The sequence below is a fragment of the Schistocerca serialis genome, chromosome 9 (assembly GCF_023864345.2).
Source record: "Schistocerca serialis cubense isolate TAMUIC-IGC-003099 chromosome 9, iqSchSeri2.2, whole genome shotgun sequence".
Classification (NCBI taxonomy): Eukaryota; Metazoa; Arthropoda; class Insecta; order Orthoptera; family Acrididae; genus Schistocerca; species Schistocerca serialis.
In genome coordinates this window covers 428030738-428045719 of record NC_064646.1, presented here as the reverse complement: position 1 = coordinate 428045719, position 14982 = coordinate 428030738, and the positions used below count along the sequence as shown (strand labels likewise).

At 40.3% G+C, this 14982-nt stretch overlaps 2 protein-coding genes across 3 annotated transcripts in view; one reads left to right on the top strand and one right to left on the bottom strand.

The window, feature by feature from the left end:
- Window positions 1-4688, bottom strand: part of LOC126418453 (ras-related protein Rab-35) — a 98570-nt gene extending 93882 nt beyond the window's left edge. Inside the window, exons 1-5 of one of the 2 annotated variants that reach the window (XM_050085219.1) lie at window positions 4460-4688; window positions 4172-4346; window positions 3970-4094; window positions 2983-3107; window positions 2455-2605 (exon numbers count right to left, since the gene is read on the bottom strand). In XM_050085219.1, the coding sequence (XP_049941176.1) occupies window positions 2480-2605; window positions 2983-3107; window positions 3970-4094; window positions 4172-4346; window positions 4460-4511 (603 nt within the window). In that variant the 5' untranslated portion in view covers window positions 4512-4688 and the 3' untranslated portion in view covers window positions 2455-2479. The remainder of the gene's footprint in view (window positions 1-2454; window positions 2606-2982; window positions 3108-3969; window positions 4095-4171; window positions 4347-4459) is intronic. The other variant, XM_050085218.1, reaches the window with a different exon arrangement.
- Window positions 4689-4712: 24 nt separating this feature from the next.
- The window catches only part of LOC126418452 (protein ABHD11-like), a 70353-nt gene continuing 60083 nt past the window's right edge, over window positions 4713-14982 (top strand). Inside the window, exons 1-3 of the mRNA XM_050085217.1 lie at window positions 4713-4954; window positions 5034-5181; window positions 5259-5432. Of these exons, the coding sequence (XP_049941174.1) occupies window positions 4815-4954; window positions 5034-5181; window positions 5259-5432 (462 nt within the window). The 5' untranslated portion in view covers window positions 4713-4814. The remainder of the gene's footprint in view (window positions 4955-5033; window positions 5182-5258; window positions 5433-14982) is intronic.

The following is a 14982-nucleotide window of genomic DNA, read 5'->3' as shown; positions in this document are numbered from 1 at the left end:
GAACTGACTTATAAGGCATCTGCGAGTCTGTAAAAAAACTGCAACATAACATCTGTTGGTTTAGGTGTTTCTAATATGTCATTAGCCTTAATAAACAAATTAAGAGGAAATTTGTGAACATTCTTAAGTAACCATGCAGCTTTTGTAAATTCCTTTTAATAATTTAATTCTTTCCGCTCCCGGGATTGGAATGACTCCTTACCCTCTCCCTTAAAACCCACATCCTTTCATCTTTCCCTCTCCTTCCCTCTTTCCTGATGAGGCAACAGTTTGTTGCGAAAGCTTGAATTTTGTGTGTATGTTTGTGTTTCTATCTACGTGCCAGCGCTTTCGTTTGGTAAGTCACATCATCTTTGTTTTTAGGTATATTTTTCCCTTTTAATAATTATATTCACAATGCTTTCATACCTCTATAAGGATTTCCAGTCCAATTTAGAATTGTTTATTACTTAAAATGTGTTTAGATTCTACAAAACAGAAGAAACGTATCCACCGACAAAGGTGGTGAAACATGTTTTGGCAGTAGTTTGCAGACTAGGTTGACCTAAAATCCAGTTATGTGTTCTATGTATTTCTCAGATAGGGTATTTAGTAATGTTTCACAGAACAACATGCCACACCAGCTATTTACGAAACTGTAATTTTTCCAATTAATTGTTGGATGATTAACGTCCCCTCTGCTGACTGATTGATAAGCAGAAATTATGTACCAGTGAGCTTAAACCTTCTGTAAAGTTTTGAGTTACACTCTGAAGTGAATCAGGTTGTCAACAGAAGGATACAATTAGAAGTTTATGCCCAGCCTTGATACTGTCTTACTCAGACAATCTGGAAAGCAGTTTCAATTTCTATCTCAGAAGATCTGCGTTTCCGATCTACTGTGGGAAATACACCACCCCCATTTACCATTAGCATATCCTTTTCATATATACTTAGATTTTCCCCAAATCATTTTTACCATCTTTCTGCAACCCGTATTATATGAGCACTGCTTTTTATGAGTGTTTAAAACTCTGGCATTTTGTTGTTAATGCTGTGGCAATTAATCACCAAGATTTTAATACTTTCACCAGTAGGAAGGGCACTGCTTTGGCTCTTATACTGACACTTCTGTGTCCTGGAAGCTATTGTTATCTCGTCTAGATGGAGTCATCTAATCCAAAAGAAGTCTTTTGTGCAACCCACATGCAGTCAACTACTTGAGTAGCAGTTTCCAATGAGTACTACACATGTGGCCAATTTAGGAACACCCTATGTTCTCAATTCTACGATACAAGTTCAGGAAGTCGCAGCCTATTTTATCACAGAACTCTCAAAGTCTAGTTCAATTCTTCCACTGAACTCAGAACCGGAACAATGCTGCAAATTGCAAGCTCTGCTGAAACTCTGCGAGCAAGGTTGATCTTTTCATCCGTCTCTGCCAGTTACTGGAAAGATCCAGAGCTTGGAGCCAGATGACATGCATTGTGTGTTCTGACATGGGCCTCAATCTGCAATTGGTTGCACACTGTTCCCTCAATGGATGCTAGAACTGCCTCTTCAACATGCTAAATGAAGCTCCCAGACATACGCACTGAGAGCACCTGATTTTCTTTCCCACCCCTTGCTGCCATTTCCCTAATGGGTATCATCATTCACTGTACACTGAACTGCTGATTACTAATAGACTTATGTACTGTTCATAGGTTGGCAACCTGCCAGTCTCATGTAGCCAATGGAATGACTCACTGACATAAGCAATGAGAAGTGAGAAAAGAGGCACTGTATTTCTAGTGCCAAAATTGAAATCATTGTCTCGTTTGCTCTTTTTTCCACATATTTGCGAGTTTCGAGAGAAATATTTTGTGATTATGGGTGCGAGTGCTATAAAGTGGACCAATTTAAGTGAATCATTTCTGCAGCGAGACAAAAATGTATCAAATGTGATGGTGAAATGACTTAGTCAAAGGTTTGTGTGGATGGAATCATCTGGAAACAAAGCAAAAACCACCTCTTTGAGTAAGTGGATAAACATTTTTTAATTCAATCATGGACAAAAACCGTTGAGCCACCTATCTTCTCGCATGATTTAATTAAAGAATATTGATCCCCTTACTCAGTGCGTTCAAGCATATCAGTTGTGTAGCAACACAGAGCACAGAAATATTCCACTATTTGTGATGCTCTCTTTGGTTTGCTGACACTAGCACAGTTGAAACAGCTGCAGCTCAAACAAGGAGCAAAAATTTTCATATAATAACCACATTTCTCTCTCTCTCTCTCTCTCTCTCTCTCTCGAAGAGGGAATCTACGATTTCATTATGATATAGGATTTACAAGATTTAGCTAGATTCTCATTTAAAGAGGCAATGTCAAAACATCCTATTATTTTAGGCACTCTAGCAGTAATCAGTTCCTTACAAGATAATGTTCAAAACTGGCTTCTGAAGTGTAATAACAGAGCCATAAGTGTACCTGTTTATAGGTGTACTCGAGGATGCTAACAGCATTTCCTTTTGCTCTGTTTTGGTTTTCGAAGATTTACAGTGTCATTGTTCTGAATTGCCTGCCTCTCTTTTCGTTCCTTCTTCGTCCTCAGAACTTGTCTTGTAATCGCCATAAACATCTGAAACATACCCAATTTACCACAACTGTTTGAAAGGTAGAATAATTCAGTAGTTAGAAACATTAAGTTAACTATTGATGAAAAAGCTGCAATTACTTTGTAAAAGCTTTATTACAATTCCTTAACTGCATTGAGCTATCATGCCAATGTTCAGATGGCTAAGGTTTCCAATTACATTAAAGTACTCATCGGCAGCAATAACGTACTGGAAATGTTAGTCATCCAAAGATGGGTGTGATAGCCTGAAACAATTTATGGCATTACACTAAATCTTTTTAAAAGTATTTGTGGTCGATTGCGTTCTTCAGCAGCAATCCTTGATGGCCACAGAGTTCCCAAGATCCAGCACAAACAAAACAATAAAATGAACTACTCACTTCTTCAACATTGATGTTGTCTTTCGCACTAGTTTCAAAAAGCTGTATTCCCATCTGATCTGCAAATCTCTGAGCATCTTCGGTTAACACAACTTTTCTATCAGGTGCGTCATTTTTATTGCCAACTGCAAATGATACACAACAAATATTGAAAAGTGACTGCCAGTGCCACATGCTCCACATTTAATTACCAGTACATTTATGAAGACAATTTCTGCAAGTCAAACCGCTATCTGTTCACCACAAAGAAATCAGTTTCAACTACACAAATTGTTACTGTGCAAAATATATTTTTATTTTATACTACACCATTACCACAATGTGAAGTGCTTGAAAGGCTAATGCATGTACTGCATTACTATAGTGCATTGCTGGATACTTAGTACAGTTCAGAAGAAGTATTGCAATAACAATTTACACAAAAAGGCAAACTAATTGTGGAGTATGATTTTTCTTCTATTTTGTGTTAAAGCATTGTTTTCAGTTCAGTAGTATCTCTCCTTGGTGATACATTCAGCTAATATTCAAGCCATCAATCCAGCAGACATTTAATGAGTGAAATACTAATTTCCGTCTAATTACTACCAACAGTAAAAAATTGTAGATGCATAAATTTAAGTTTAGTTATGAATTGCCTGGGAAATGTATATCATCATATAAATTATGTCGTGCTCAACTTTAAGAAGCAACAAATAAATGCATATTATGAGTATAGAAAAAAGTCTATTTAAGAATAAAAGGTTACCACATAAAAATTTCATCTCAAAACCAAGATGTAAGCACTAATTCTGGCAGTAAATGAAAATCATTATTTTTCTAATATAAAGTGCTTGAAATTTGTCAGAATAGTGCGTATAGTGCAACAAATTTCTACGATAACAACTGCATCTACTGTCAACATATATTGTCAAGTTCCATGCACCCATACTGTAGAAATTTTGAGAATGAATGCAAGGATCTAGTCAGTTTAATGTGTCAACAGCTTACCGAGTATCCTGTTCACCACTTCACAGTTTTGTTCAATTTCATGAAGCCATCTCTTAACATTTGCGAATGAATCTCCATTTGTGACATCATAGACTACAATTACGCCGTGAGTACCCCTATAGTAACTGTAAGACGAACAGATAAGAAACGGTGTTTACCTTTATAATGCGAAAAAAAGAATTTACTGAACAGACATACTTACGTAGAAGTTATTGTTCGAAATCGTTCCTGGCCGGCGGTATCCCATATCTGTAGTTTCACCCTTTCTCCTTCAACTTCGACTGTTCGTATTTTAAAATCTACGCCAATTGTTGTGATGTAGCTGCCAGAAAATGTATTATCCGCAAATCTAAGGAGCAGAGAGCTCTTTCCAACTCCTAGTTTGTGTTTGAAAGACAACGTTACTAATGTTTTTTCTTAGACATCCATACATATTCGTAAGATTTTCGGCAACTGTCACAGAAAATCTATTAGTTTGTATTTTACTCACCGCTATCGCCTATAATGAGTAGTTTGAAGAGATGGTCATACTCCCTAGCCATTACGTTTGGTTAAGCGACAAACGCGCTTATATCGTTTAAACCTAGTTGCCTGGCTATCGTCGTCTTCTCTACACACACAAGAAAGATAACGTAGAATAAAAAAACAAAAGATGAATAAAATGAATCATCCAAAATATAACTAGACAGTTGCTTTCACAGGAAGATAGCCTCCTACCCAAAGCACACACTTGCAGATATATATCTTCCGGTTCAGCTGATCAGCAGACGACAATCGGTAGCGTCGATCATTTGTATGCAGTAACTAAAATTTGATGTTACACAGTTCTCGCAACTGCTGGTACAATGGGAATGGGCTCTGTATTTACACGTTACGCCGGCCTACGGTGTTTGTTTATTCAAAACACACTTGGTGTGAACGCGTATCGACATATAGAAAATGCAATCAACTACAATAGCAGGAACAAGACACTATACCGCGAACAGTGAGTTTACATTGCATAGTAATTTAATACTGTAATTAGCTGACAGAGTTCGAATTATCATAAGTTTTATTCGTTACAGATCAACATCTGTTCGCCTCGCATATTCGATTTACAGCAAAGAGGGAAGTAGTTCTGGATCCCCCGTGTTAATAGTGCACGGGTTGATGGGCTCTAGAATGAACTGGAATTCAGTCTCCAAAGCAATAGTCTCCAAAATTAACCGGAATGTAAAATTATGCAACTTTTTTCGCATATTAGATGATTTCAAACCTAGATCAAATAATCCAAGCAAGCCTTATTACAGGTGATTGCCATAGACGCACGGAATCACGGAGATAGTGCACATTCGCCTGACATGACATACGGTCATATGGTAGAGGATCTTCGTCTGTTTGTAGATGAACTTAAACTGGGTCGTGTATGTCCAATTGGACATAGTATGGGTGGAAAGGTGGTGATGCTGTTTGCTCTAACGCACGTGAGTGAAACACATTTTATTGTAATTGTTCATAAGTTACAAATACAAAATGATAACTTTGATCGTTTACGACTGTTTAGTTTGAGTCCTTGAATGCTTTGGAAACCGAAGTACTCTGCTTTTATGTATGATTTTTTTTTTTTTTCCTCATTTGTCGCGTTGCAAAATGATGTAATGGGCCTACATTACTTTTCTATATTTTATAAGCCGAGCATGTGCTGTGCTCCAATCACCCTTGGCAATGACATTAGTATTCTTCCATGATAAATTTGTCTTGCACGTCATTTGTGTTTCATTCTCAGTCTTCTGTTTTATTTTATGTTTCCTTCCCACTCGTGAATCTTCATATTCTCGATTGTGCCCACACATAATTAGTGCTAACTTTTTGAGTACCATATCAACAATATAAAAAATATATAATTTTACATTTTTCACAGAAGCAGGCTTTATCAGCATAGTAAGGAACAAATAAAAGAAGAAATTGGCAAAAAATAATAAACATTCAGTTGTATTAAGATGATTTCACTATGGAATATAATTTTAAAAATTTTCTCAAAACTAAGCTATATTATCACAGCAAGCAACAAATACACGAACAAATTGACAGAAAACAAATACTGAACTGTTTTAAGTGGGTTGTTTCTCTTTAGAGCATTTACGACCTACAGTTTTCAACCACCCATAAATTTGTGTACTATATTTGATAGCAAATGCACTTGTTTCCTAGACAAAATACCACATTTTGAAACTTCTATGAACACTCAATGCCTGAAACAGATTATAGTCCTAAATAACAAGCAAATATAAATGTAAAATTTAATAAATTTTATATTCAAACTGCATGCTGCCACAGTTGTTTCATTTCAAAACTTCACATAAAAGCAGCAGTAAAAATTCAAATTTATGTACAATAGCTTTGGATAGACTTACTTTGTCTCGTTAATACAGCATAAAAAAGGGGGGGGGGGGGGTGGCACAATCTCCTACTGTCATGTAACACGGCATCCATGCTGCCTATTGCTTTGAACACTGTGAGTAACTGCTACAATGCACCACATTCATAGCAATACCACATTATTCTACTAGACGCCCGTCTGTCTTGCAACATCATTTCAAGCAGTAAGCACTGGTACTCAAAGAGCTAAGGAAACCCAGGAAATTGCTGGTCTCCTGTTAAGCTCATTCATTGTGTTGCTTCTTTTTCTTTTGTTGTATCATTCATCTACTTCTAGTGTGGTTTGTTCATAACTTTTTAATTGAAGAAGTGTAACTATTTTGCAAAAGTTTTCTTTTACAGCTTGTGAGTCTTAAGAGTAAAAGAGAAGTGTTTTGCAGAAATGGGAGGGCTGCACGTCTTCAATTACAAAGTTATAAATGAACCACAAAAGGAGTGTAAGTAGTGTGGCTCTGTAAGGAGTAAGTAACTGCCATACTATAGATCGAAAAGCCTAGGGTTCAGTTCTCATTTTCCCTGTCAGTTATTGTTCCTTTCATCCCTGCCAGTGATAATGAGAAAAAGCCAAATTTCACTTTGCTTCAGTGTCCATTTTAAACTTTAGGTTCCCTTGTATCTGATGGGCTAAGTCAGTTCATAGATTGGAGGATATCAAGAGTAGGACCAGGCTGAAGATGGCTTTAACTCGTAAGTAATTTGCTTGTTCTGTTAGATAGCACAGTAGGTGTAGATCACGCATGTTGATGTATGATGAAATTGTCTTAAAGTTTTAGTGAGTATGTGATACATTGTTTTAATTTCATATTTTATCTTAGAGCATAATGTCTGCAGTCAAGCTGTTGGTGAAGCACGGCATTTTTATTTACAACAGCTTATGATGTATTTCTATTCGATAATCACATTTTCACACATGACTGGCCCGTAGAACAAAAATCCATTATCTTAAGTCAGGTATGAGGTATTCTACTTCCATATGATTTCCAGTTTTGTGTGTTTACAGTTGATTTAATATTATCATTTTCCTTCCATGATGTTTTGACAACTTCTCTAATTGCGTTCAAGTATGTTGGGTGTAGATTTCATTGTTAACTATTTGGGCTCTCACTTGCCTGTGAATGAGAGATTCTGTGCCTCAGCCTTGCCATTACTTTACAGTGCAGTTCAAGTGTCAGTCTGTCTCACAGAAATTTAAGACCAACCAAAAGACCATGTCAAACCATAAAAAAGGTTATAAGTAAGCCATAAGACAATACACTAAACCTAAAAATGCATTAGCAAACACTTACCTACGTGAACCTATTCTGTACTTTTCTTACATAACATCCTGAAAACCATGGATTAAGTAAATTGGTTAGAAGCAGTATTTTTTGACTTCCAAAAACATTTGAGTTGGTGCCACATCATTGATGGTTAGCAAAAGTATTTCATGGGTATCAAACAAAATTTGTGACAAGGTTAAGGATTTCTTTGTAGGCAAGATGCAGTATGTTATCGTTGATGAAGAGTCATCGATAGAAGTAAAAGTAACTTCATGCACGTCCCAGGAACTTGTTGTTCATGTTGTACATCAGTGATCTGATAGATAATATTAATAGGAACCTTGGCCTCTCTGCTGATGATGCAGTCATCGTTAGTGAAGCAGTGTTTGAAAAAAACTGCACAAATATTGTCAGTGCTTAGACTATCTTTCATCACACTCTGAACTGGGGAATATTCTTTTCAACTTTACAAAAGTGGTATACCACTAATCACCCAATTAATGAAATATACTGCTCAGTTCTTAAACTACACATACACCCAACTCCTGTTCATATGGACCATAAATATTCTCATATTTTGGTAGGATTTCAAAGTGTTGCAAAGATTTGTAACTTGCGATAAATGTCCAGAAATGTAAATTATGCATTTAACAAACAAAAAGAATGCTTCCTACGACTGCAATATCAATGATTCACAGAGTGAGAATGGTGGTTCATTGGCAGGAGACTGGGAAAATGCAGTCAGTCCATGAAGGACGCTGTGTACAGATCAATTGTGCAGCACATCTTACAATATTGCTCAATTGTTGGGCCCTGTACCAAATATGATTGAAAAGAGTGTACCAAATGTATGCAAAGAACTTTGGTACAAGTGGTCACAGATTTGTTTGATGCACAAAAGAGCATCGTGGAAATGTTGTAAAACCTGAATTGAGACTCTGAAGACATAATTAGAGTAATTTCAGCAGGTACAGAGAGATTTGAGTCATTATTCCTGCACTCCATTGGAATGGGAAGAAACCTTAACACATGGTACCATGCTAAGTACCCTCTGCCGTGCACATCACAGTAGTTTGAGACTTTATTTTTATGTAGTTGTAGAGTAAAAACAGCATTGAATTACATTCTGATGTGATCTAAACAAATTGAGCACTAGATCGCACTCTTAAGATAAACTAAAGCCTCTGTCCATCTTATTTAAAATGCTAATTGCGATTGCCTCTTTTATTAAAAAGTCTGAGAAATTGAGTGCCTGTGCCACACTGGTGTTATGGATTAAAGCTATTTTATCCAACTGACACTTTTTCCATATCAGTTCAGCTCCAAGTCAAGGGATATACGTCCCTGTCTGCAAGAGTTTGTAAATAGTCTAATAATAATTACCACAATAATAATAATAATAATAATAAATAGAACATGAAGTGACGCACATGTTAGATATAGAAGAAAAATTTCAGCTGACATATATAGAATACAAAGACACAAATACAGACATTAGACCATTCTTGCATAGACCGCCAAATAACCCACAAGTCGAAACAACAATAAAAACTATCAACACAATCATACACAACAAAATAAATGAAAATACAACTGTGGAAGAGTTACAACTACTGGTTTATATAGGAGCACTCACTACACTAAATATACACACTAGGCAGAGATCAGAACCAACCAACACACAGAAGAAACCCACAAAACCAGCATGGCAACACAGGCTACAGATCAGAATAGAAAAACTGAGAAAAAACATCGGACAGCTAACACAATTTATAAGAAATGAAATGTCAGGAAAAAAAAAAAAAACGAAAAAGGTTAGGTAAAATCTCACAACAAGAAGCGATAGAGCAATTAGATGAAAAGAAGCAGAAGTTACAAGCATTGGCCAAACGACTTGGAAGATACAAAAAAAGTGAAAATAGAAGGAAACAAAACCAAACATTCAACACAAATCAAAAGAAATTTTACCAGACAATAGATAACACACACATTAAAATAGACAATCTACCAAACATAACAGACATGGAACACTTCTGGAGCAACATATGGTCAAACCCGGTACAACATAACAGGCATGCATGGTGGATACAAGCAGAAACACACACATACAAGATGATACCACAAATGCTTGAAGTGATAATTTTGCAACATGAAGTCACCCAAGCAATTAATTCTACTCACAATTGGAAAGCCCCTGGAAAAGATAAAATAGCAAATTTCTGGCTAAAGTAGTTCACCTCAACGCATTCACATCTAACTAAATTATTTAACAGTTACATTGCAGACCCATACACATTCCCTGATACACTTACACATGGAACAACTTATCTGAAACCTAAAGATCAAGCACACACAGCAAACCCAGCTAAATATCGTCCCTTAACATGCCTACCAACAATATACAAAATATTAACTTCAGTCATTACACAGAAATTAATGACACATACAACACAGAACAAAATTATAAATGAAGAACAAAATGTCTGTTGCAAAGGAGCACGAGGATGTAAAGAGCAACTGATAATAGATGCAGAGGTGACATATCAAGCTAAAACTAAACAAAGGTCGCTACACTATGTGTACATTGATTACCAAAAAGTTTTTGATTGTGTACCCCACTCATGGTTACTACGAATATTGGAAATATACAAAGTAGATCCTAAATTGATACAGTTCCTAAACATAGTAATGAAAAATTGGAAAACCACACTTAATATCCAAACAAATTCAAACAATATCACATCACAGCCAATGCAGATTAAGTGTGGAATATACCAAGGAGACTCATTAAGTCCTTTCTGGTTCTGCCTTGCTCTGAACCCACTATCCAACATGCTAAATAATACAAATTATGGATACAATATTACTGGAACATACCCACACAAAATCACACATTTGCTATACATGGATGATCTAAAACTACTGGCAGCAACAAATCAACAACTCAACCAATTACTAAAGATAACAGAAGTATTCAGCAATGATATAAATATGGCTTTTGGAACAGACAAATGTAAGAAAAATAGCATAGTCAAGGGAAAACACACTAAACAAGAAGATTACATATTGGATGACCACAGCGACTGCATAGAAGCGATGGAAAAAACAGATGCCTATAAATATCTAGGATACAGACAAAAAATAGGAATAGATAATACAAATATTAAAGAAGAACTAAAAGAAAAATATAGACAAAGACGAACAACAATATTGAAAACAGAATTGACAGCAAGAAACTAGACAAAAACTATAAATACTTATGCTATTCCAATATTGACCTACTCATTTGGAGTAGTGAAATGGAGTAACACAGACCTAGAAGCACTCAATACACTTACACGATCACAATGCCACAAATATAGAATACATCACATACATTCAGCAACAGAAAGATTCACATTTAGCAGAAAGGAAGGAGGAAGGGGATTTATCGATATAAAAAATCTATATTATGGACAGGTAGATAATTTAAGAAAATTCTTTATAGAACGAGCAGAAACTAGCAAAATACACAAAGCAATCACTCATATAAATACATCGGCTACACCACTGCAATATCATAACCACTTCTATAACCATTTAGATCACATAACATCAACAGATACGAAGAAAGTAAATTGGAAAAAGAAAACACTACATGGCAAGCACCCGTATCATCTAACACAGCCACACATCGATCAAGACGCATCCAACACATGGCTAAGAAAAGGCAATATATACAGTAAGATGGAAGGATTCATGATTGCAATACAGGATCAAACAATAAACACCAGATATTACAGCAAGCATATTATTAAAGATCCCAATACCACAACAGATAATTGCAGACTTTGCAAACAACAAATAGAAACAGTAGATCACATCACAAGTGGATGTACAATACTAGCAAATACAGAATATCCCAGAAGACATGACAATGTAGCAAAAATAATACATCACCAGCTTGCCTTACAACATAAACTTATAAAACAACACGTTCCCACATACAAGTATGCACCACAAAATGTACTGGAGAATGATGAATACAAATTATACTGGAACAGAACCATTATAACAGATAAAACACCACCACATAACAAACCTGACATCATACTCACCAATAAAAAGAAGAAATTAACACAACTAATCGAAATATCCATACCCAATACAACAAATATACGCAAGAAAACAGGAGAAAAAATTGAAAAATACATCCAACTGGCTGAGGAAGTCAAGGACATGTGGCATCAGGATAAAGTTGACATTGTACCAATTATACCATCAACTACAGGAGTCATACCACACAGTATCCACCAGTACATCAACGCAATACAGCTACATCCAAACATATATATACAACTACAGAAATCCGTAATTATTGATACATGTTCAATTACCCAAAAGTTCCTAAATGCAATGTAACATATACCGTACAGTTAAAAGGAAGTCACGCTTGAACAAGGTCCGCGTAACTTTCCAGACATATCATCTGAGAAAGGAAAGAAATAATAATAATAATCGTGCAAGTGTCCTTGGTTGTAATGTGGATTTGTTTATGTATCTTCCCCAGAAAGGGTAAGTAGTTGTTGGCCAACCTCCTATGCCAATCCGTACATGGGCTGTCTATAGGAAACCATAGCCTCTGAAAACCCCAAACTCCTTGTCTGATTCAGGTCCATTGATATCTTCATGGTCAGTACCCAGGAGCAAGACATCCTATCCTCATCCGTGTGCAGCTTCAACACCTTTTCCATAATGTTCCCCTTGTCCTTCCTGGACACTGATTTCAACCCATTGATGGCTGCATCCCTATCTCTGCCTACACTGAGCCCACTAACCACCAAGAGTAATGCATTATGACACCTGTTACTCCTTCCATGCCCAAAATTTGCTCCTATTTTGCCTGGCCAACTCTGATGTCACATCTGCACTGATGAGAACTCCCTTGTTCAGTATGCTGATGTTCTCTCAAAGGCCTTCACAGGCAAGTACCATCCCCAAAAAATAATCCACAGGTTTCCTGTGCCATATCCTCACGAGCAAATAATCACCCTGCCACCCACAAGAACCAGCTGCCCTTCGCCAAGGCTTTTACTATCTACTATCATGTCTGGAAATCATCCATGTTATCTGCAATCCCTTCCACCCCTCCTAAAGTGGATGTCATCGCCCACCAAACCTACCAAATAGTCTGGTCCATCCCTATGCTGCTGCCACTACCAGCTCCTTGATGAGGGGTCATATCTCCAGAGAAGTCCATGTGCAAGACCTTCCTGATTAACCAATCTATCTCATCCTACTCCAGTCCTGTCAAAAGCTTAGCCTATCCCATTAGAGACAGGGCCTCCAGAAAAAGCGTATATGTCTTATCTACATTGCCATCAGTACTCTGCAAGCAATCTACTGATGTGTAGCAGCAGGTGCTTCTGGTACCACTAAATGATACCCCCCCGTTCCAGGTGCGAAAGGTGTGTGGGAAAAATATTGTCGGTAAATATCTGCGTTAGTTCTAATTTCTCGAATTTTCTAAGTGTGGTCATTTTGCAAGACATGCACAAGGAAATAATAGGTTGTCCAATTCTTCCTTGACTGTATTATCTTAGAATTTCAATAGTAAACTACTCCATGAAGCACAGTGGAATTTGTCAAGTATCGCTGTAATATTCTCACACTGATTAAATGATCCTGTGATAAGACTTGCCAGACTTCATTGGATCTTCCCCCTCTGTCCCGCCCTCCACCCCTCTCCCTTCCACCGTCTCCCCGCCCTCCCCCCTCTCCTTCCCCCGTCTCTCCCGCCCTTCAGCCTCTCTCCCTTCCCCCGTCTCTCCCGCCCTTCAGCCTCTCTCCCTTCCCCTGTCTCTCCTGCCATCACACTCAACCTCACAACCATCACACAAAACACAACACCCACACACACCTCACACCACCTCACACACACCCCTCTCTCCCTCCCCCGTCTCTCCCACCCTTCACCCTCTCTCCCTTCCCCCGTCTCTCCCGCCCTTCCCCCTCTCTCCCTTCCCCCGTCTCTCCCGCCCTTCCCCCTCTCTCCCCCCTCTCTCTCCCCCCTCTCTCCCCCCTCTCTCTCCCCCCTCTCTCTCCCCCCTCTCTCTCTCCCCCCCATCACTCTCCCCCCCATCACTCTCCCCCCCCATCACTCTCCCCCCCATCACTCTCCCCCCCATCACTCCCCCCCCCATCACTCTCCCCCCCATCTCTCTCCCCCCCATCTCTCTCCCCCCCATCTCTCTCCCCCCATCTCTCTCCCCCCCATCTCTCTCCCCCCCATCTCTCTCCACCCCATCTCTCTCCCCCCTCCATCTCTCTCCCCCCTCCATCTCTCTCCCCCCTCCATCTGTCTCCCCCCCCATCTCTCTCCCCCCCCCATCTCTCTCCCCCCCATCTCACTCCCCCCCATCTCACTCCCCCCCTTCTCACCCCCCCCATCTCACTCCCCCCCATCTCACTCCCCCCATCTCGCCCCCCATCTCACTCCCCCCCTTCTCACCCCCCCCCATCACCCCCCCCATCTCACTCCCCCCCATCTCACTCCCCCCTTCTCACCCCCCCATCTCACCTCCCCCCATCTCACTCCCCCCCCCCATCTCACCTCCCCCCATCTCACTCCCCCCCCCATCTCACTCCCCCCCATCTCGCCCCCCTTCTCACCCCCCCATCTCACCACCCCCCCCATCTCACTCCCCCCACCCCTCTCCCCCCCACCACTCTCTCCCCCCACCTCTCTCTCCCCCACCTCTCTCTCCCCCCACCTCTCTCTCCCCCCACCTCTCTCTCCCCCTACCACCTCTCTCTCCCCCTACCACCTCTCTCTCCCCCCCTCCACCTCTCTCTCCCGCCCCCCACCTCTCTCTCCCCGCCCCCCCACCTCTCTCTCCCGCCCCCCACCTCTCTCTCCCGCCCCCCACCTCTCTCTCCCGCCCCCCCACCTCTCTCTCCCGCCCCCCACCTCTCTCTCCCGCCCCCCACCTCTCTCTCCCGCCCCCCACCTCTCTCTCCCGCCCCCCACCTCTCTCTCCCGCCCCCCACCTCTCTCTCCCGCCCCCACCTCTCTCCTCTCCCGCCCCCACCTCTCTCCCCGCCCCCCACCTCTCTCCCCGCCCCCCACCTCTCTCCCCGCCCCCCACCTCTCTCCCCGCCCCCACCTCTCTCCCCGCCCCCACCTCTCTCCCCGCCCCCACCTCTCTCCCCGCCCCCACCTCTCTCCCCGCCCCCACCTCTCTCCCCGCCCCCACCTCTCTCCCCGCCCCCACCTCTCTCCCCGCCCCCACCTCTCTCCCCGCCCCCACCTCTCTCCCCGCCCCCACCTCTCTCCCCGCCCCCCACCTCTCTCCCC